The following is a 24,450-nucleotide window of genomic DNA, read 5'->3' as shown; positions in this document are numbered from 1 at the left end:
TGTGAGCTGGGGAAAAATTATCACCGAAGGAAATGAGTCTGCTTCTGTGAGCACAGGTGACAGGATCCTTTAATCCTTTAATTTCTTGCATTTCAATACAATTAACAGGTCAACTATCAGTTAACAGGAGGAATCTTCCTCTTTTTCTTTGAGATCCCCGGGTTCCTCCCAGTGATGACCTAAAATGCTTTCCGTACACATGAAAAGCTTCACTGCTGCTAAATAGATCATCTTAGTCCGAATCTGGAAAGTCAGTGAGAAATCAAGTTGCATTTAAAGCATCTGTGCAGTTTGTACAGAAATTTTCTGAAGAGGTAAACTAATTGTAGGTCTCTGGTCACAGCCTTGCGTTTGGAACAGTGGGTGGCTGAGAGTGCAGATTGCAGAAATATTTGATCGAGCGTACTGCAGTAAATCATAGTGCAATTCTCTGTTAAATTCAATTTTTAATGCAGACACATCTCGAGGGGCTGCCGTTCTCTGCACGGTATCAATTCTCCTGTTTTCTCCCCCTCACACTTGAATATTTTAGTCGTTTAACAAAGTGATTCTTCCTTCGAGGTGTATCAGGTTTAGAGCATCTGAATTGGTTGATTTTGAACTTTGTCTAAACTCCACAACCTTTCTCAGGACTAAGGCTGTCAATAGCTAGAAAATAAAAGCTGTACATTTCACTTCATTTTCAGAAGGTCTCTCAATGAGATAGGCAAAATGCTCTTATGGATGACCCTATAGAAGTCCACAGAGTCTGCAGAATCCCTCAGACCCCGGCAGACTCGCCCCTGGGGAGCCAGCATGCTTTAACTGGCTCCCCATTGAAGCAGCTGTAAGAAGTGAATGCATAAGAAAGAAAGGTAATGAAAACTGACAAGTTGAAAAGAAATTGAGAGTTTAATCTGCAAAGTTGTGCTTGAGGGGGCTTCCATCATGATATTCCTATGGAGTAGCAAAAAGAGGAAAAAATTAAGAAACTGCAGAGTATGATGAACTTACATAATTTTTTCTTGCACCAGGCAGTATTTATTAATTTCTTTTCTGCCACTTTACAGCACCTCTTTGCCTCTCAAAAAGAGAAAATGAAGTATACAAAACCTGGCAATCGTAATGAACGTGTGAAATGCTCACAGATTATTTATAAGCATGCAAGTTATGTAGTTGTCAGAGATTCTCTCCCTTCTGCTCCTGCTTGGTGATGAAGAATGGTATTTTAATAGGCAGATGGTAAAGACAATTACAGTTTGGGGCTCAGCTGGGAGTTACATCAGTTTATTGCAAATTATTAGTTGATAAATGCTTTTGTTTACAAGCAAAGTCTTAAGCAGCTTTGTAATCAGTTTATCAGCTGCAGCCTGAATTTTGACAGCTTGCCTTTGGGTATACAGTCACTTCTTTCCTGGCCATTTAGAAATCATGCTGACCAGGCAGGCAGAATGGCAGATCCTATGCACCTGTATGATGGTTGGTAAACTGGCTTTTCATATTAAGCCTGTTTTGGAAGAAATCATCGAGTACAGAATCCTCTTTAATTGCTAATCCATGTTAGTGTGTACAGCAAGAGTCTTAACTATTTGCTCATTCATAATCTTTTTTTATTTCAATTGGGACCACAAGTAGCTCAGTCTTGCTGTTACCATTACAGGATTTGCTTTCTGCTGTTAACAGTTTCTCTTACCAGATCAACTAAATGTTAGGTTGGCAGTGGTTGTTTACTTTGGACATCGTATACAGCTTGGAAGGTGGAAATGCATTTGATTGTCATGAGTTTTCAGTCTTTTTTACTTCTAGCTTCTACTTCAAAAGGCAGAACTATAATACCTGTTTTTTAACACAGCTGGAAGAAACCTGGGGTTTTGGTGTGGGGTTTGGTTTTGTGTGCGTGTGTGCGCACGTGTGTGCACGTGTGTGTGTGTGGTGGTTGTTTTTTAAAATGAGGTCCTTTTTAAATGGAAAAGATTGAGTTAGGTGCTCATAGTAGCTTCTATGACATTTACATTTCAGAACATATTAAACATGCAAATCTACTTTTAATGCCTTTTACTTGTTTGTTTAGTAAGAGAGCCACTGATTTGTCACAGAGTCTTGTTTCCACTGAAGCCAATATAAAATGTTCTGATGGCTTAAGTGGGAGCAGGATTTTTTTCCTGAATCAAGAAGTGCTACTTTATTTCCATGGTTGTTATAGCTGAGGTAAACTAGTTCCTGAACTTCAGCCTGTGAGCTGAACGTTAGCGTGAGGAAAGGTCCAAGATAACTAGCAACAATAGCATCTGTTTTCTCAGGGTTACAGCACACACAACTAAATGCTCCAGCTTCTGTTCATTATAACAGATGGCTTTTGTTTCACCCACAGCCTTGAGCTTCTTCTGGAACGTGGGTCCTGTACTGAATAAGCAACCAGGTCTCACAGCCGATATTTATTTCTTACTTTGGTTTTGCCATTCTATAACTTCCCCATTTGTCCTTCTATTTAATGTGTTTATTTCCTTTACAAATCCAACCTATCAATCCAGCTTCCTCTACATAATCCTTCCTCCCACTCAGGTACCTTTGCCATTCACTCTACGTTTGCCCAGGGGCAAGAAATGAGCCCTACAGTAGCAGGTGCAAGACAGGAGAAAATCCATTGATAAGATGTAGTGTACTCCGCTTTCTCCTTAAGAAAGAGGCACCATTAAAGCATATCTATTGTCTCATTTAATCACCTCCTCTTTTCATACACTTCAGTCTCACAAAATAACTCTGAAAAGACAATCCACGGGCATGATTGTGTTTGTAAGGCTACAAAAAGGTCACCTTACAGCTGTGCTGTTAGGGAAGTGGGGATTGTAGGAATGTGTGCATCCAAAGCCCTGCTTCAGAGTAGTTGGTTTCAGCGGTCCATTTTGTCTCTCTCTGAAACCTGGTGCATCCACAAAAGCTGGGAAGCAGTGGGGGTCACCTGGGAAGGTCTCCTGGGAAGCTCTTTGGAGAGTGCGCGTTCACTGATGCTGTAAAAAGTAGGAGAGTAGATGAGTGCTGTGCCAATCAGCCCTAGCTCCTTTGCAGTGGTGATGGGAGTGCAACGTGGGCAGTATCAGCAAGGGTTTATAATTTTTTTTCAAGCTGTTTATCATTTTCTTTCTGAAGGATTAGGGAATTCTGAAATAACACTCAAGTGAGAACCCAATTCAAATGTAAAAAAGGTGTAGCACTCAATTCAAAACAGGAATTTGGAAAGAAAAGGCAAAAAAGGAAGAAATCGCTAAACTTGTGAGAACTCGACTTCCTTGTTTGAGTTTATGCTGAATTAAGGAAATATATCAGGTTTAGCATTTGTGGCAGGCTTTAATTTCAACCTCTGAGCAGCAGACTTAACTTCTTGTGATGTGGGCGGATATTACAGTTTTCAGCTTCATTCCGTAAGCATTGCCATTTGTGCCAAACATTTAATAGTTTTACACTGCGGACTGTCGTCCACCAGGAACTGATATCACCTAAGACTTTTTAGAGCCATCTAATAGAAAGATATGTATTCACTCTGATTAGCCCAGGATTTGAACGAGGGTCCCAGAAGAGATATATAAGCCTCTTAAATGCATAGAACTTCTAAGGATATGGGTTTAACTGTCTCCCCCTGTGGTAAATAAGCTGTGACAGCTCTATCAGGGGGGGAAATGGCAAATAAAATTACCACATTATTTTCCTGTGAATATTTTCAGAGCACTAATCTATTTTGCCTCTTTACCTAATAGAACTCTGTTGAGTGTTACACCCGGACATTTAACTGGAGGAAACAAATCGAAATTCTCAAATTAACAAAAAGCAGGGAGACTACAGTGGAAAAATAAGAGGTCAGATCTAAGTGTTTGTTACACTCATTGCTCTTGAGAAACAGCGTGCTTCGTTTGGGATTCAGCTGATCAGGCGTTTTGCAGTATTAATTCAAGAGCTGCTACAATACGGATCGTGACGTTGGCAATAGTTGTACTGCAGCAAGGGAAAGACCTAACCCTTACACTGACATAGAGGTGCCAGGTTTGGGACTTCACTCCCCTAGGACTGGCAAGTTCCTTTAGTATTCTTCTTTTTCTCTTTATCAGCTATATAATGCTTGACAGTTTTAACTGTGAAATCATCTATTCAGACAGAAACGCTGTCAGCTGTCAGCATATGACTAAGCTGAAGTCAGGCCCAAAGCTCAGGCTGACTCAGGTGCAGGAGTAAGAGCTATATTCTGAAAGAGTATTTTTCTTCCCTGTTTCTGGTCAGACATTTTATATCCTGAAATGCAAGGATTTTAAAGCCACCTTCTTCAATTTGGCTAGTGCCTTTCAGCTGAGTGTTCTTCTGTTGTTTTGTTCTGAAAAATATTGTTGCAATTCCTTTATTTTGCAGTTTGTTCAGTGAGTCAAAGATGAAGCAGGCTCCATATTTTATGCTGAACAAAAAGGTAATAGTAAAAGTGGCAAGAGAACTGGTTTGTCCACTGTGTTGGTCTAATTTTATAGAGTAGAATAAATTTTATATTTTCTGTGGTCAGTACACTGCAGGCTTATTATACGCGGTGGTTTAGTTAAAATTAAAGGTCAAGTATCTTTTGGCAATCTCCTTTGATCAGTAAACAAGGAAAAATGATAGAAGATGCTAGGAAATCATCTCATTAATCTTAATGTAGCACTAAAACTAATTTTTGTGAGAGTTTGAGAAACCTGAATTTGCAGGGGTGATTTCTGAGACACTTCACAGAGAGGTGGTCGGAACCCTGGCGTTAAAATACGTAAATGGCAAAAATGCTGTGCAAAGTATATATTTTGTGTACGCATGTGAAAAATGCGAAGAACTATTTAGTAACTGGAAAGACTGTTCACAAAATGCTTTTGATTTATTGCTGTATATACCACAGATGCATATCACTTATTCTTACGTTATTTTATTAAAAAACTTGTATGAACCATGAGTTGGCATGTTGCAGAATACTGAAAAGGCATTAATCAACCTAAATAAACAAGTACATAGATCTATCTAACAACTATGAAGTAGTTAATAAATTTTTAGCAATTTTATTATAGAAAAAAGGTCTAAAAGAGTAGTGCTTAATTATCTGGACTCCTCTGTGCTGGGCTCTCTTTTGATTGTATTAATGAAGCAGCTGGCCCATTGTTTCTCTTTAATTCCTCTATTGTTTTAAGAATATGTCACAGCTCTTTATTCTTTTATCAGGTGCTGTGCAGGAGGATCCACACAATACCTCATATTCCTACTGTATTTGCCAATGCACAAAGAAACCTCCAAAGCATTTTTCAAAGAAGGGGCACACATAATTTATAAGTTCTGTTCCTTGTACCACTCTACTGTCAAAAATTTCAACAGTATTGGATTTGAATTAATTATAATTTTTTATTAAACAATGTGTCTACATATAATATATGTACTTTGTTCATGTCAAAAATTAGAGATCTGCCCAGTAACTTGTGCGGAACTGAAATGGCATTCATTATGCTGAGTCGTCACAACCCCATGGGTGAGAAGCAGGAGGAACCCAAATATGAAGATCCCATCCTATTGTCATGTGCAAATTATCCTTAAATGCTTAACCTGTGCAACAAAGGAGGGAAGATAATAAATTAACTCCAGCCCCCATTACCATTACTAAAAAGCATCATTTTTTACAAATTGGAATATTTCATTGGGAGAGGAAGGTTTAATTCAGTTGACGGTGCCTGGAAGTCGCTAAGAGTAACAATCTGTTGTTTAAATAAATTCTGATAGTCTTTTGACCCTTCTTGCAAAAAGATGTGTGTACAGGAAATGGGCTATTATGTTGTTGCAGCCGCACAATCAAATCCAGTAAGCACAAATTTTACTACAGGAAAGTAGTAGTTCTGAATTCACCGGCACTGAAAATTGGTCTTAATGGAAATTGCCATTGATTTCCTAAATTTCTATGAAAGATGTATGCCATTTCTGGGTCAAAAACCGACACAAATGGTTCAGCAAAGAAAACTGACTAATACTTAAGACAGGAAAACTGAGATTGCCTTTGAATATATGTTTATATTGTTGTTTTGCTTCTTCATCTGTGAAAAAACTAGCTGCGCTTCCTTCCATGAAACAGATGTACTCAATGGAAGCATTGTCTTTAGCTACTTGCTTTCTTAGTCACTTTTCCTAAAAGCAACGTATGAATCAAGAGGCTTTATGATTCCATCCATTTTGAAGCTCTTTTCTCCCAGTGGAGTTAGCAGGGGACTCTGTCCTTAAGTCTGTTTTTTCTTCAGACTGTGACTCACAGACCCCAAATGATCGCTCCCTAAGGTCTGCAAAAAATAAGTGGAAAAAAGAGAAGCCCACCGTCAGAAGGCTCGCTGTGCTGGGGTCTGTGTCTTCCCTGGAAGTGTTGTAGGGTTCTCAGAATCAAAACTGGTGAAGGGCCATCGCTTTAGCTAAATCTTCAGAGCAAACTGCAGATTCCAAATGGGATAATATAGGTCGCTCTGTTTAAAAAAAATCCAAATGTAAAAGGAAAAAATGAAGGGCTGTTTTAAAGAAAAAAAAAAACACACCAAGTTTCTCTTGTATTTTAGATGTCTGTCCTACATAAAATAAAGTTTTATATTAGCGTGCATATCTATCACCACAGTACTCCTTATTCTGAATACAGAAGATAGAGTATTACTGCATCTAAATATGATTTAATTGGTTCAATTTACTATATATATTTTTATACTAAGTGTGGTTCCGTATCTTGATGAGCCCAGATTTACTTGCGCTTGTGGTTTACAGCATCCCATTGCTTGCATTTTATTATTTTTACAAAGCAAATGCCTATCAATCATAGAGATAAATTAGAAAAAATTGTGCAAACATGACACATCGCTAAGATTTTTCCAGCATGCTATGTAATTATTAACCTGATTTTTGGCCATTGAAAGAAGCCATGAATTACAGATAGCATGGATGAAGTTAAATGCTTTTATATTAGATACATTTTGCTTATATAGTATTCTATAGGTATTGCCATACAATATAATTGAAGCTTTGTCAGCTCTGTAGCCTAGCAACAGATAATACTGTTAGGTTACTGAATTGCTCCTGGTTGACAAGTAGGGAGTATTTTTGTGTTTATCATGTTTGCTAATGATGGGATCCTTTCCAAAAGGCTTGTCTTAATCTTAATTAGAGTTTATCAGCAGAGGTCTGCATGACATTGTGCAGACACTGATTTCATAAATAATAAAAAGTGCAAGTGAAAAATTTGGCAGGAGAAGAAGATATTTAAGACCACTGATTCTTGTAAGAGCAGCATGAATTTCCAAAATGTAATCAAGTTTGAACTGTGACTCTATTCTTTATTATCGAAACTTGCAGTACACTCCACTGCAGTTTTGACAGCAATTATGAGTATGATTTATAAGCTTCCTGTTAGGAACCAGATCTGTTTGCACAAGAATCTTGATCATAAACATTACAAAGAACAGTAAGTCCACAGTTTTTCAGGGACATCAGGACCTTACTTTTTCCTTTGCATGGAAAGTTGGTTTGTGGTTTTATTTTATTTAAGGGTGTTGGGTTTTTTTCAAGCAGCAGAAGTGTTTGCAGCAAAAGATGCAGACAAAGAAGAGAATCCTGAAATAACCTTTCTGTTTAGTGGAAACTCTGAAGGTATCAGATAGCTGCTTCAGTGCCTGATGTCATTTGATAAAGAACTCATGCCAATGCAATTGGAATGTAATTTTTTGCTCTAGTTTGCACAACATGATATTCTTTAACTTTCCCAACTCGCTGATTAAATGAGCATTTCTAATTCCTTGCAATGTGAACTAGAAAAAGAGTTCAAATGAATGCATAGTGTTTACGGACATTTTTATTCTCTTCTTCTGCTCTGAAAATCACATAATTTTCTTTGGTTTAACCATAGATAAAAAACAATATGTTGCAGGCTCAAGAAGCTTATTTTCCGTTTCACAGAGTCAGAACTAGACCTGTAGAGAAAACAGCTTTCCAATGTCACAAAGGCTTCTGGTATTTTATAAAACTTCCCCTCTGCACTGGAACAAGAGTAAGACTATTCTTACCCTGCTGTGTAAAACCAGTAAGACCCTTTACAGTATAACTGGATAACCAGTCCACTCATTACGGGTGAGAAGAGGGCCAAAATCATCAGTCTACCATTGTCTTGCCTTCTAACCAAATAGTATAGCCACGATTTCTGAGGCACTGTCACTCCTCCCTATTAGAGCTTATCTAGAGGGTCTTCCTTTCTCTTCTTCTTCTGACTGTGTCTCTCTTAGGACTGAGAAACTTAGCCTGGTAATGCATTGTTAGAACCATTTCACCTCCATAAAATCTTTCTGACAAAAGGAACAGTTGGTTAAAAATTTCTAACCAGCTTAGTCAGAACTTCATCTCATGCAAATAACAAGGCTTTACATTTCCTTATGATATCTTCATGTGTTTGCAAATATCTCAAGCAAATACCTTCCTATCTCCTCCATTGCCACCGGTACTTGGCAAAGACTATTTAGATACATCCTTATAATCCTTTTGAAAATCTGTTATTTACACTGCCTTTTGCTTTATGAAAAGGTGTGGTGCTCCTGAGAAATTACTGTGCATATGTCAGTTGTGTCTTAGCTTGCAGAAATGTTTGTGGGAAGCAAGAACTTTCTTCCTGTTTTGTAATCACCACTTGTAAGGATGCCCTCATCCCTGGCAAGGGTGTCTAGGCAGCATAGTACTTCATATGATAGTCATGATTGGAACTTCCTATTAAATTTGGAAGCCTCTGCCAGGTTCTCTGCACGCCATTTCCCTGACTGTACAGCAGAAGGCTCAAGAAGACTTCACCTCCACTGTTTTCCCGCTGAGCATGAAGGCCAGCATATTTGTATTCACTGCATTAAGGGGAATAAAGTTGTTTGCATCTTTCAAAACAGCAGCTATTGCCTAACCCTATGCAGCCAAGCACAGAAGGGGACGAGAGGGACTGTACTGTACTGCGCCCTGTCCCTGTGGGTGCTGCGGAGGTGGTATACTGCACTTCTGGTAGTTGGAAGCACGCATCTTTTGGGAGTTCCTCGGGGGATTTAACTTGACATGATATCATGTACCGGTGAAAACATGGACGTATATGTCATGACCACTTAAATGCCTCATTTTTGATAGAGTGGGATGAAAGAAAACAAAACAACGTCATTCTTGGATCTGAATCCTGCTGGGCTGAAGGTTTGTAATCAAATGCAGGAGTGGATTACACTTCTGTAGTTCTGGTTTCCTTTAATAAGCCAAGCTAGAGATTATTGTGCTTCCAAAGCTGTCGCACATCCCACTCGCTGTGCCTGCTGTAGGTGTGACAGCCTCCAGGAGCTGGGCGGAGCAGGCAGCCCAGGTCACTGCCCGCTTCAGCTGTCCTAGTTTAATCTGCAGCTGGACATAAGTCAACACCCTAAGGAGCTCTAACACCAGGAGACTGAGTCAGCCTTTTAGCTGATCCAGACTGATTGCAGCTGGAGACCCAGTAATCAACTACACTTTCCTTCCCCCCCGCCCCAAGAGGATGGCACGTCAAGATGTTTGCTGGGATAAAGTCTCGGTTCTTCTGCAGTGACTCGTTTTTATTTTATTAAGAAATCCAGTGAATAATACGGTTTAGGAAGAGCTCTTATTCTGTATTAAAATATACTAAAACATTTTGGTTAATTATTACACCCTCTGAATATAAATAAAACAGAAGTGCACATTAATAATGGAAACCCCTGTGTGATGTTTGCAGTGAGAGTACCCAGTTTCAGTGTGTGCATCACGTATTTTTATCTACAAGACTAATTAAGTACACTTAAGGCATTTAGCCTAGTTCTCTCTTGAACAGGTTTTGTACCAGTTTAACTCTAAAGGCTTCTGTATATTTACTCCTGACTTATATCAGGCAATAAGTCAGACTGTGCTCTTCAAATGTTTGAGTTCCTGCGTCATTAGGATTCTGCATTTGTAGACATTTATGGCTCTATCTTCGCACTTCATCTTCTTATTCTTCAGAGGAAATTACTCAGATTTGCACCATTTAATGCCATAATTTTGAAGTGCAGTAAACCTTAGTATGCTTTGGTCCCATCACAATAAATTGTTTGTAAACTTTGGAGCCACCTTGAGCTGCTGTATTACCGAAGAGTGAACACAAAGACACTTTTCTGCTTTGAAACTTTTACACCACTTTGAGGTCTGGAAGCTTAGCTTTATTTTACACTGAAACACGTTGTCAGTGATGCTGTTTTGTTTGCTCATCTTTGAAAGCTAATAGACTGGTTTAATTAATTGTCCAAGATTTCTCTAAAACAATGTCCTAATTCTTCCATTTAGCTGTGGCGTATCATACACTGTTGTTATCTCCTCTACCAGATTTTTGCAACAAGTTGTTTTAAAACTATAATCTCTTTGAGGGGAAAAAAATGAAGTGCAGTTGAAAAGGCAGTTATGCCGAAAGATAAACACAGCAATATTACTTATCAAAACGAGTACAGTTTTTGCCTGCCTAATGAATACAACATATAGCTTTTTCTATATATACAAAACCTGAGGAAAAAAAAAAACCCACGCTTTATAACATATAAAGTATGCAACATTATTTCAGGCATAACTGTATTGGATATGTATCTCGGCCTGAGAGTGTAGATAACACAATATAAGTGCTTTGCCTGTCTAAACATGTTAAATAAATGAGCATTCACTATCGCATTCAAATACATTAGTAGATGTACTCGCATAGTTAATTTTCTTTTTAATGCACTACACGTGACATTTGCAGCACAGAGCTATAGTGTATCTTACTGTTTGATGAAAGTTCTTCCACCTCCCCCTCCTTTTAAACAAACCTTTATTTGAATAAGCCTTTATGAAACAGATCTTTGGCATATCTTCTTTTCAGGAAGTTCAGTCAGTGTAAGCAGAGATAAAGCAGTCATGTTACGAAGAATATTACATAAGGGAAGATTTTTTTAGAGAAAGAGGGTGGCAAACATAAGGGAGGGGAAGAACGCCCTTAAGAGGAAATCTGATTTCTTTCTTGCAGCTGTTTGCTTTTATTGTGCTGTGATTTAGTATTCAAAATAAAATAAACTTGGAGTTATGAAAAAATATATGGGAAGTTTGGTGAAAAGTAATTATTAGAAAAGTGCCGTATAAAATATTTTCACGTATATCTTAATTTTCATTAGGACACAAAATGAAAAACTAGAATTAATATTCATGCTGCAAATAATTAGGAAAAGTATTCCCAAACTGTTATTCTTGTACACTGAAAATTCCTTTGTTAATAGAAGGAAGACAGTAAAAGTGAAAATTCTTTGCCTCATTACCTTGAACAAGCCATCAAAATTTTAAAAAGGTTGTGAAGATATGGCACTGATGTTTTTTAAGTTCTGGAATCTGATATCATCAATTAAATCTTTCTGCTTTTATGTTTCCTGTAGGAGGGCAGCTTTGGTGTACCACAACCAAGGCCATCTCAGAGGGTGAAGAGCTGATTGCCTTTGTTGTAGATTTTGACTCAAGGCTGCAAGCTGCTAGTCAGATGACTCTCACAGAAGGGATGTATCCTGCACGCCTGCTGGACTCAATACAATTGCTCCCTCAACAAGCTGCAATGGCATCTATTTTGCCTACAGCTATTGTGAACAGTAAGTGATGAATGCTATTCTCTGGCGTTTTTTTAAAACAGCAGTACTTTAAGGCACATATGAGAGCTGATACAGCAATAGTGCGTTCAAGACCACAGAAGCCACGCAACTTAAAAACTCACAGCTCAAAGCCTGCTTTTATTCCCCCATCATCTCAGATGAACTCACAGACATAAAAGGAGGAAGAAGAGCTGTCTGGCATTTGGGCTCTGCAAGAGCCTCACCCAGAGTACCTGACCTGCCCTCCTCTGGAGGTTCTGTGATCTGCTCCCAGAGGCAACAGGATCAGAAACTGTCAAAAATGATAAGATAGTCCCGCTGGCTCACAAAGTCCAGCCTCTGCTGCTCAAGTAAGCTTGTTGCTTACAGCTACAGCTTCTGGTAATAATTCATGATACTCAATGGAAAGAAAGAACACATCTCTTCAGTGGCTGCTTCGAAATGCAGTGGAGATCATGCTTTATAGTAGCCCTAATTTATTGTAGTATCTCCACTCAATGTGGCTACTCAAGAATGTTTTTATGTCCTCTGGACATCAGTAGACCCTATCATGGACAAAATACAGCATGTAATTAAGTGTCGTCTTAGGGAGGAGGGACGTGAATACATAAGTCAGTTCCTGAACTGGGACAATTCAGCTTGACTGTTCTGCTTATTAATTTTCATTTCTTTAACCTTTTCTTATTACTGTTTTTTACCTTTATACAGCCCTAATTCCTCACCCTCCTCTCTAAGTACTTTTCGTTAGCTGTTACCATGATCCTCACCAGTTATCACTTAAACCTGTTGCACACCCTTAGTTCTCAGTACTTTGTAGCCCATCCATTTAGACCCCATGTTGGAGTACTTCCCCGTGCTTCCCATGGTTTGTAAGCATTGTAATTAGATACGGTGTACTACTGAACACAGGTGTGAATGCACACACAGGCCCATGATCTGCCACTTGGGCTCACACTGAATAGCACAGTATCTTGAACAGTCTCACAGATAGGACCAGTTAAAATATCTGTGATAACACCTTTCATTCTGTCTTTTCCTTTTTTTTTTTTTTTGGTAATTGCTTGTTTTCTGGATAAACAGTCTTGATAGTTACACATTTATTACTAGTCTGTTTTAAAAGATAAAACTTAAAATGTCTTGAGTCATCCAAGGCCTCCCTTCTGGAGAGTGAGTTGGCGCAGCCTCAAGCCCTTTAGCTAAGCACACTCACGTTTGCCCTAGCAGTGGAGCTGCCGAGAGCTGACATACCTGTTCACAGAGCCAGCAGTTAGCGCTGTGCAGGACCTTTCCAGAAGAAGGTATCAGAAGCCCCTAAAAGGGACCACCAGATTACCACAGTTAGGGCAGACCAGTATTTATAGCCAACAACTGCAAGGGAGCCACCAGGGAGGCAGTTACTTAGCCTGAAGGACAACAACTCATTCACAGCTCATTTCAGCTGAGGGTGTATTTTTGCGCAAATCTGCACGAGGCCGACTCTGGGCTTTGGCAGAATAGTCAGGTATCTACAGCATCAGATTTCTGGCAACACCTTTGCTGCCAGCACTGCCTTTTGAACTGATCGCTGCTACTTCTGCTGCTAAGAGGGCTCAAAGTTTACGGTTGATCAGCTCTTGCTACACAGGCTTAGCAGCAGCTTGGAGTAACCTGTGTACTCTCAACTCCAGGAGGCTGCTAAAGTAACAAGTCTCACTATCCAGAACTTTCCACCCTGGTTCTGACTCTGCCTCAGACCAAATGGAGCTGTTTCACATTTCATTGTTGAGCTGATGAAATTCAGTTTCTTCAGTATAGTCTGAGCCAGATGTGAGTCCAGTAATATTCTGAATGCACTCTAGATTTGTAGTGAGACATCTCTTAACCATTCTTTTGCTATATCACTGAAAAAAAATTCATTTTCTAGAAAAATAAAGTGTTGTAAATGGTTTTTTTAACGTTTCCTAACATTTTCTATTTGAAAAAATGAAAATTAGAATATCACCTTGGGCTCATTCAGCTTGAATTTGAATGTTTCATTTCCTGAACTGATCCATTGAAATATTTGGAAACTATCCGTTGAAACAAATTGAAATATTTTGCTTATAAAGAATTAAAACATTAACTTCAAGTGGCCTTTATCTACTTTGCATCCTTTAGGGGACTGATAGTTTCAGATCCCATCCCTATAGATTGTTCTCCCTGGAATTCCATCCTCTCACCATGCAGAACTCCTCAAATGCATCTCCTCTGCATGGCACGTAATGGGAGTCACATATTCACCATGCATAACTGGAGCTACAGACTGTCCAGGCCATCTAGCCCATAGGAAATAAAGATGGCTGGAAGTCAAATTCATTAAGATAATCTGAAAGTTCAATTCAGTGACGGAATGTAATCAAATGAATTCAAATAGGATGTTGCCCATATCAGAATTTCCTATTACTACTTTTGGACTTTCTCTTCTATGGAAGTCTCAACAGTTCAGCTCTTTTAAACCATTTTAAGCTAAAAACAGATGCCAAAATGTCAGCTTTCACATGAGATGGACATTTCAAATGATGCAAGCTGAATCAGTAACGATTTAATAGTGGTATATACTGGAATACTAACTGTTCCATTAAATGTTTGCATGTTAAATTCATGCACGATTATTCAGTGGCAAATGGAAAAATAGAAACTGGTAGTGATGAAAATATTTTATGCAAATTCATGAGCAGAAAAATAGACACGCATTAGCAATGCAGTCAGAGAAGCAAACTAAGCAATGTAAATTTTGGCTGCATTTGTAGATACTTAACAAACAAAAAACTTATCCATTGCGATGGGTTGGAGTCTTCGACTTTGTTCACCCAAAGGAATTGGAACACAGCAGTTGTCCTGTACATATCAATATTTGAAAAGAAACATAAATTGTCATGGATGATAATGAATTACATCATCAGCTAGACATGCTATTATTTTCAGAGCAGGCAACCATTCTTCAAGACTAGGTTAATTACAATCATTAGTAGTTTTTTGCATTCTGAAGTCAGTGGGAGTTTTGATAGAGTTATAGAATCATAGAATGGTTTGGGTTGGAAGGGACCTTAAAGAACATCTAGTTCCAACCCCGCTGTTGACTGCAATTGCACAGTCTCTGATCCTGAGGTCAGCTGGAAGTCTGGCTGCACTCATAATTTTATTCTTTCAAAAACAGGCAAGAAATGTCCAAACCAGTTGCAGGGAATGATCCTAGGCCCATGGTAACTCCTGAACAGTATGTATGAATGGGGAAGGTGTTCATTGACTTAATCCAAATGTGCGGAAGGGACCATTCTCATGATTTAATAATATAAACAAGAAGTTGCAGTGCTCTAGTCTGGACCTTGTCACTGTTTAATTTACTATTGTAGATGTGCCCTAAAGGGCTGGGATTTCTTCCTTGTTCTTACTCATAGGTTGACAAGTTCAGCTTTCAGAAAGATCAAACAGGTCTTTTGCCCTTCTGAGACAGACGCACAACATGTACTGTGTAGATATCCTTCTGACAGGATATTAACAACCAAATACCTGCTTTGTGTAAATACATAGTATTCATTATTACTCTTCACATGAGTAAAGTATGTAGCCTCCAGTACATGATCAAAATACCTACTCCCTCTGCTGCTGGGAAGCACTCTGTGCAGCATCTGCATTGTCTTCCCCTCAGAGAGGATGCTGACGCTTTGGGATAGAAGACAATGAAAACTTAAATTATTCTTAGCAAATATCCCTTTTGCATAGTGAAAAGTGGAACAGTAACAATTTACCAAAAACACACAAAAGAACACTAGAAATTGTAACTTCTAATACTAATAACAATAGGAACCTAGGAAATAAACATGCTGCTTAGTATAATATTACATTCAACACTGCAGGATCTTAAGGAAACACAATCTAGTCTGGCCTTCTGGATATTACAGCAACAGGATTTTACAGTAATAACTGCATAAGCATTCTGAAAATATACCTTCTTCAGAATCATCTGCAGTTAGCACTCAAAAATTCTAAGGCCAATGCTGGAAGGATTTGTGCGCACAGAAGAAAAAGCACAATTGAAAGATGTCACCTATTGAGTAGTGATGTATTGGAAATACAGCTTGCTTCTTGAATTAGTACTGCATATTCACAACAAACAATTTAATTTCTTTTATAAAATAATTACATGCCAAAAACTTCTGGCTGGTTTTATATATTAACTATTTTTAAAATCTCCTTTTGAAAAAAACAACTGTCTCCCATGTTCAGGCTCTCACCTGGAAGTGACATTTTAATAAAACTGTGGCTCTGTTTTCAACATTTTATTAAATAAACATGCGTTTAATGGGGATGTGAGGGGAATTAATCCAGCTGTGTTAGTTGGTTGGCACTGAGTGCACTGCGGCTAACCTGCACCTGGTTATGTTTGCTCGTAGAGGACATATTCCCTTGCAAATCCTGTGGCATTTGGTATCGAAGCGAGCGGAACCTGCAGGCCCATCTCATGTATTACTGCAGTGGGAGACAAAGAGAGGGGCCCCAGATGTCAGAGGAGAATGAAGATAGTGCTCAGCAGATATCCAGTGTCTGTCCCTTTCCACAGTGCACCAAAAGCTTTTCTAATGCAAGAGCTCTGGAAATGCACCTAAACTCTCACAGTGGTAAGTACCATCTATTTTGCTATATCATCTTCTAGATTTAGCTGTTTGAAGAATTATTGGCTACAGACGTTCAGTGGATCAATGTCTCTCCAAATATATGCGAGCTTTGGGTATAGATACTACTAAAATGTCAACAGTTTCTGACCTGTGTTCTACACCAAGCACCTCTCCCAGGTAACCAGTGTCATTTATCTACTAATCCTTATTTGAATGCTGTCTCTCTCTTAATGTGTATAAACACGCACACAGGCAGCATTTCTTTACTGTTGAAGGTATGCACATGAGAGGTTCAGTCAATTACTTCAGGATTCCATCCAGCAAACATGAGTCTGATAGACTACAGTCTCTACCTGTTGTGATGCTTAGTGGAGAAATCCACACCACCAGAGAGCAACTCTTTCTGAAAGATGATCTTGGGGTCCTACAGTAGGCTTCGTAGGTGGGAGGCTTTAAGGACCAGGGTCCGGAACTCTGGGCTTTTCCCAGGACACTCATTTCATAAAAACTTCCCATTTCATACCAATATTCTTTTCCCTCCTTATAAACATAAATTGGGGATAGTACTTTCTTGTCCATGTTGTTAAAATTTTAATACTAGATATAGGGAAAGTGGGATTACAAAATTCCTGAGATTAAAAATCTGGAACTCAGCTGGAATCTTATGTCCCTCCCTGAAGGTCATTTGAGTGTGCTGTTTGAATTTGTTTTGAATTAGGTATGGAAACACAAGTTATGAGTTTGCAGAACATTCTGCATTGGAGTTTTCAGTAGCAGAGAAAATGTACAAATAAGAATGAGTACAGTGTCAGGTATGGGTGTGTTGGCTGTCTAGCATACAGAGCTGTGTCTGGAAAGAGGCAAGGAGTTCCTGATCCTCCTGTTGAACGGATGGAGTCTAAAGGACGCTAACATGTGCTTTATTCACAGAAGAAAGCCTTATTCAGCTGCAGTGTAAAAACTCTTGGGGGAGTGGGAGTCTACTCTGTGGACTTGGTGATGTGAAGAGTGTTCCTCTGACACTTGGGAATCAATTACAAATCTAGAAGGCATCATGTTGCCTTGGAGGAGTTTCATATCCCCAGAACAGGACTCGAAGATTGCTGAGTGAGAAACTTCCTTATGTAGACAACATAGACAACGCTTAGCCATTCATTTCGAGGTCAGATCTTCTTGTGCTTCCAGACCTTAACTTTGAATATGAGGTTATTGCCATTTTCTGTCTCTGGCCTAGCAAATATTTCACTGTTCAACCAGTGGAACAGTAGGAACAGCTTCAACAAGAGCGGGTGAATGCAGCCCAGCATGTCTTACAGCCTAGTGATTAAAACCAGGTACTTTTGGAAGATAACAAATTCACTTCTCCCCAAGCAGAGGAAAATTCTGAAATCTTAGCTGTTGTGTTCAATGCTTCAGCTCTTTGCAATTCATGACATACCATTGGCTTAGGTGTCTAGATGGTTTTCAGCCATGAGCTGTGAGTGGCCATGTCTTCTTGCAATCTAGGGATAAGCATCTGTGTTCCTTGAAACACTTAAGTGTGAGATCCCGCTGAATTTCCAGTAAGAATCTTTAGGTGTTTCTTAGATCAGAGGTTAAAAGTCAGGCCTTCCCTTTCTTTTTTAGTTATAAACTCCTCAGTTCAATCATACTTGGTCTCTTTCAGATCCTGTCAATCTTTTATTTTTCTATACAGATTATCACAAGTTATAACAGCTTCTGCAGTAGGAATGAACATTCCTCTTCCAAATGCCCTGTAAGCTCATGCTGTGTTTTCTTCAGCTTATGTTACAGTTCCCACTAGGGGCTGTAGCAGACCCACACCACTGGAGCACAGGGCCCCAACTGAAATGCAAAGTCTGTAGAGACACTGCACCATGACTGTATCACATGATGTAGAAGCACATGAAACACCATCTTATGGCAGTAGAGGAGCTAAAGCTTGGTGTGCCCTCCTGGTGAAAAAGTGCTTGACAGGGAGCAAGTGCTGATTAACGTGCTGTGTATCTCCTCGTTTCCCTTATGGCCTCTGAGGCCCACCGTTGTTCACATTCTAAGCGTCACTTACAACTATGGGAGTCACTGATGCTAGGGGAGAACTGAGGACCTTCAGGTCCAACAGAATGACTTCCCACATATTGAGCCACAAAATTCTTGCAGTTTTGTATTGTCCAACTACCACAAACCTAGTTTACCTGATCGAGGCATGGTATGTGTGTGTGTAGGTAGAACAAATTACCATTTACATTCCAAATACCATCCCTACTAATTTCAGTTTTTACTGTCTAACAAATAATCAGAATCTGTGTTGTTGCAGGAGAGAACTTTGGTCTTGTCTCTTTTTAAGTATTTCCAGTTTCTGAATACCATGAAACAATTTGTTTGTTTCAGCAGTGCATGATTGTAAGATGTCTTTGAATGTACTCTTCTTGACAGGCAAAGCTGTAATGATTTCTTGAGGAAAAGATATTTTACAGCAGTAGCTGCCTATGGCCATTATATGTGGAAGGTAAAACATTGGTGAAGCCATGTCTTACTCCTCCCCACTCCATTCACAACGAACACAACTCATCAGTCCTTCCTGACGAGGATAGTTCTGTATCTTGTTCCCACACTACAGACAAGTCATGCAAGCAAGGAGCTAAGCATCAATAATACTCAAAGTGCTACTTGCGTTCTGTCTGTGGCTTTCAGACACTCTGAGTTTGAGGGCGGTACCTCAAGCCACATCATAACCTTGAGCCTCTTGACCTTGATGTGCTTTCCGTGCATTCAAAATATCCAGTGATTGTGTATGGAGAACATTATGTCTCCCATAGTTAAAACTGTCATTTCTAAGAACTTTTAGTTTAGTCCAGTCTATTTTTATCTTTTCCCTTGTTCTTTCTTTCCCTTCTTCTTTGCTGAGTGCATGCAGATACTAAGACTCTCCAAAGCCGAGCAGAAGACTGGGAATATCCTCTAGCAGTTCACAGAAAGACATTCAGGGTGACTATATTCAGGACATATTCAGGGTGACTTATACCATCCCATCAGAAGAAAATTAGTTGTTCTGACTGTGTTGGTACCTTCTGTGCAACTGATTTTCCAGTATATGCAAAGGGCAAAATGTTCACTTTATTTTGTATTTTACTTGTCTTTTCTACAGGAGTGAAAATGGAAGAATTTCTCCCGCCTGGTGCTAGTCTGAAATGCACAGTTTGTACTTACACTGCAGACTCAGTGATTAACTTTCATCAGCACCTGTTCTCGCATCTTACTCAAGCTGCCTTTAGATGCAATCATTGCCATTTTGGCTTCCAAACTCAGAGGGAGCTACTGCAGCACCAAGAGTTACATGTCTCTGGCAACAAGATTCAGAGAGAAAGTGACATTGAACACTCTCCAAGTAGAAACGAAGAAGGTTTACAGCCAGCAACAGACCTGTTGAGCAGAAATGATGTTCCCCAGAGCCAAAAGGCCATGCAGACTAAAGATGCAAGTTCTGATACAGAGCTTGATAAATGTGAAAAAAAGGCTCCACTTTTCCTTCCAAACCAGAGGCCTGAAACACAGCCTGCAACCAATAAGCAGAGTTTTTCATACACTAAAATAAAATCTGAACCATCCAGTCCAAGACTTGCTTCATCGCCAGTTCAGCCTAATATTGGTCCTTCCTTCCCAATGGGACCTTTTCTTTCCCAGTTTGCTTTTCCCCAGGACATCACTGTGGTTCCTCAGGCTTCAGAGATACTAGCCAAAATGTCTGAACTGGTCCATCGAAGACTGAGGCATGGAAGTAGCAATTATCCTCCTGTAATTTATAGTCCTTTGATGCCCAAAGGGGCTACATGTTTTGAGTGTAACATAACATTCAATAATTTGGACAACTACTTGGTACACAAAAAGCATTACTGCAGCAGCCGATGGCAGCAGATGGCAAAGTCACCAGATTTTTCCAGTGTTCCAGAAAAAATGCCAGAAGCTGTAAGTCCCAGTAACGGTCAAAGCTCTATAAACATCCTGAATGCAGCTCCTCACACATCAGATCCAGAGAATCAGCTTCTGCAGACATCTTGCATAAACTCTTCCAATGTTTTAGATTTGATTGGGCCAAACAATAAAAGTCATGAGAAAGACTTTACAGTACAATCTAAGAAGTTGTCAACTGCAAGCAACGGCGATGAGAAGATAAATGGAAAACCTGATGTGAAGAATCCCAGTGCTCCTTTAGTAGAAGGAGAGAGTGATCCTAACAAGACCACGTGTGAAGCTTGTAATATTACTTTCAGCAGACATGAAACGTACATGGTCCACAAGCAGTATTACTGTGCCACTCGCCACGATCCCCCACTGAAGAGGTCCGCTTCCAACAAAGTGCCTGCCATGCAGAGAACAATGCGTACCCGGAAGCGAAGGAAGATGTATGAGATGTGTCTCCCAGAGCAAGAGCAAAGGCCACCACTAGTTCAACAGCGATTTCTAGAAGTGGCTAATCTTGGCAACCCTTGTACATCTACTCAAGAGTCAACGGAAGGGCTTGGAGAATGTTACCATCCACGATGTGATATCTTTCCAGGAATAGTCTCGAAGCATCTGGAAACATCACTGTCTATTAACAAGTGCGTTCCAGTTTCAAAGTGTGATACTCCCCACTCCACTGTGTCTTGCTTGGAGATGGATGTGCCAATAGATCTCAGTAAAAAATGCTTACCCCCGTCAGAGCGGACGTCCACTTCTCCCAAAAGGCTGCTGGACTACCATGAGTGCACAGTATGCAAGATCAGTTTTAACAAGGTAGAGAACTACCTGGCTCACAAGCAGAATTTTTGCCCTGTCACTGCCCATCAGCGTAATGACCTGGGACAGCTCGACAGTAAGGTGTTTCAAAACCCAGAAAGTGAAAGAAACAGCCCAGATGTCAGTTACGAAAGAAGCATAATCAAATGTGAGAAAAATGGCAACTCGAAACAGTCCTCTCCTAATGGAAACTTATTTTCCACACACTTAGCAACACTTCAAGGACTAAAAGTCTTTAGTGAAGCGGCCCAGCTTATTGCTACAAAAGAAGAAAACAAACATTTGTTTCTTCCACAATGCCTTTACCCTGGAGCAATAAAGAAAGCTAAAGGAGCAGATCAGCTTTCTCCATATTATGGAATAAAGCCAAGTGATTACATTTCTGGTTCTCTCGTCATTCACAATACTGATTTAGATCAAAGCACAAATACGGAAAGTGAATCTCCGAAAGGCCAGGCGCCTTCGAATGGCTGTGCTGTGCAGAAGAAAGAGTCTCTTCCGCTACTGCCGAAAAACCGAGGCATGGTAATAGTTAATGGGGGACTAAAACAGGAGGAAAGACCTGCCGCAAACTCACAGCAAGAGAACATTTCCCAGAATCCTCCGCATGAAGATGGGCACAAGTCTCCTTCTTGGATCTCTGAGAATCCCTTAACTGCAAATGAAAACGTCTCTCCAGCAATCCCTACAGCAGAGGAACAGTTGTCTAGTATAGCTAAAGGTGTGAATGGTTCTACCCAGGCCCCAACCAGTGGAAAGTATTGCCGACTGTGTGACATCCAGTTCAACAATCTTTCAAACTTTATAACTCATAAGAAGTTTTATTGCTCGTCACATGCAGCAGAACATGTCAAATGAAACAACTGGGCCGTCACCTTTGGTACCTGTGTTTAGCATATTGTTCCATACAGTCTAAAGAAAGCTGTTTGAATTACATCTGGACAATCAGGAGAATTCACTATTGCTAAGCTGAAGACTTAAAGGTGTAATTTCATTACAGTCCATTAGTAAAGTGTATTATTGGTGCCATTTTCAAAAATATTAATTTATTTTACCAGCAGTATTCATAGCTGTAGTTATGTTATTTTTTATTTAAAAACTTTATATTAAAGTCATTTGTAATGTTATTGTATAGTTATTGTGTAGCACATATGGTTTGCACTGTATAGTAGATTTTAAAGAAAATAGTCACAAACAATACAGAAAAGCATTTTAGAAATAGCTTCAAAAGCACTTGTGTATCCTGATTTTTTTTCTTATATGCTGTTGCAGATATATGTATATGCTAAAATATAACTTGCAAAGAAGTTTCAACTATGCTGTAAAGTTCGCCTTAAAATTTCAATTTTTTGAACAATTGGGCTCAGTTTGCACTTTATATTTTAGCAGATACAGTACCTTAGTCATTAGGCTTTGCATTTGTATGTAGCAGTATGTTTCTGTCCACTTTCTTAATCTGAAACGTACGTTAAATGAAGATGGCAATTTTTTTCTTGTATAGTACTTGTATTTTCTTTCGCTGATGCATCTCTGTCTCAATTTTTAAACCTTTGCTGTTAAATGCAATACTTTATAAAGAATGAACAAAATTACTGGAAGCAGTATTGTAAGTAATGAGGTCATATCAATCAGTTTTATCTTTTGAAAGGCACAGTCTAAAACAAAACCCTAAACTCGATGCTGCAATTATGAATCTAATTCATATATAAGATATATTTAAATATAAAAGTAGCAATACTGCAACTGGTGATCACAAAGATAATGTTCTACTTCTGATAGAAATAATTTCTCAACAAATGTTGTTACTATGCATGTATATGGATGGAATAAAATTCCAGATCATTGGAGATGTTTGGCAGTAATTTCTTTAAATTTGTTTTATTTTGTTTTTCAAGAAGTATTTAGAGCTCACAAACCATAAAGAAGGTCTTAGGAACAGATTAACATTGCCTCCACTTCAAGGGAAGCAAAGTGTTCAAAAAGAAAATGAGTACAAAGGGTGCCTCCTCTTCGAGGGAGTCCTTGCTGACAGGTCACTAATACAACTAAGGCTAAGACAACCTAGTGAACCGAAATGTAAAATGTGAAGGTCAGAAACCAGGAAGGCTCTTCCCTTTGTGGGAGCTAAGGAAGACATCCTTCCCTGACAGTAACTCCATATGTCAAAATCAGTGGAACAATCTGCTTCATAACACTTCTGGTATGTTTCTTTATGTCTTCAGTGGTCTTACATGAAAAACAATAACATTCGTTTACCTAGAACAGCAGTTTGCTGCACTAATTCCATATAGAAGTACTATTCAATGATTTGTTATATTAAAGTCTGAACTAATGCACAATTAATATCCTTCACTTGGAACCATTCAGTCTCCTGTACACTGTTTTCATAAAACAGATTGATATTATAAAAGTGACCCATTGATGCATTTTTCGTCCTACAGATTTGAAAGCAAAACCATGACCTGAATAGTCACGTAACAGTTGTATTTAGTTTCTATATCAGCCAGGGAAACAATGCAGAATCAAATACATAAGAGGATGATATTTCAACTAAGCAGCCAGTTGGAGTCCAGTGTAAGAGTATGCAATACCGTGGACTTTCAGCAAGCCCATCCCTGTGTATTTTGAAACTGAATTCATCCTTTTTTATTTGTATATGTATGTGAACAGTTACCTGTGATCCAGTACCAAAAATAATAAACACTTCTAAAACTATTATTAACCACTCTGCTGGTTAGCTGGGTTTTAAATACAGAACAAGAGTGCTTAAAATTACGGTAGTGTTTACTGTCAACAGAGATAACAGGCGTATACATTAATTTCAGTAGGGCAAAATTGGTCCTGTAGTAAATACTTTGGGTAGTAAGTCTTGTGAAGGAGAAAAAGTATTACAAACACAGGGTGAATAAAACAGACAAATCATGCATGATTATCAATTAAACATTTGTTAGAAAACACCACACTAATGTATCTAAGACTCCAAAATATTTAAGATAGACGGTACATTCTTGGTGGCAAACATTATTTTGAAGAATACCCATCACACAAAATCGGTTTTAAGAACGAAGTGATTACATCTGGATCGAAACATGCTAATTCTGAAAGATCTAAATGCATAGATAAAAGCTTTTAGGTGAAGTTGGTCAGAAAGCCACAGGTAGCATAATTTACAGTTGCTGAGCTCCCGGGGTGTGTTTAGACTGTGAGAACATAAAGGAGAGTATCAGGGTTAAAGGGAGTACCTAGCTGAAAAGTGGTGCCGAAAGGGAAAAGCCTTATCAAAAAACATTTCTGATTTGGAAATGCTGAGGGTACCTGATAAGTTGCAGAGGTAAATTAAAGCCAGCCATGCTGTATTATATTACTCCCACTGGCTAGTCCAATTG

General features: G+C 39.1%; 1 protein-coding gene across 3 annotated transcripts in view; it reads left to right on the top strand.

Moving 5' to 3' along the window:
- The window catches only part of ZFPM2 (zinc finger protein, FOG family member 2), a 322,358-nt gene extending 298,579 nt beyond the window's left edge, over nucleotides 1-23,779 (top strand). For all 3 annotated transcript variants that reach the window (XM_064442248.1, XM_064442247.1, XM_064442246.1), the window contains 3 exons: nucleotides 11,445-11,651; nucleotides 16,064-16,288; nucleotides 19,434-23,779. In XM_064442248.1, coding sequence (XP_064298318.1) covers nucleotides 11,445-11,651; nucleotides 16,064-16,288; nucleotides 19,434-21,922 — 2,921 coding nt within the window. In that variant the 3' untranslated portion in view covers nucleotides 21,923-23,779. The remainder of the gene's footprint in view (nucleotides 1-11,444; nucleotides 11,652-16,063; nucleotides 16,289-19,433) is intronic.
- Nucleotides 23,780-24,450: the final 671 nt, after the last annotated feature.

This window comes from Phalacrocorax carbo, chromosome 2 (genome assembly GCF_963921805.1).
Source record: "Phalacrocorax carbo chromosome 2, bPhaCar2.1, whole genome shotgun sequence".
Taxonomy (NCBI): Eukaryota; Metazoa; Chordata; class Aves; order Suliformes; family Phalacrocoracidae; genus Phalacrocorax; species Phalacrocorax carbo.
The sequence above is the reverse complement of the archived record's forward strand: the minus strand, read 5'-3'. Positions and strand labels throughout refer to the sequence as shown.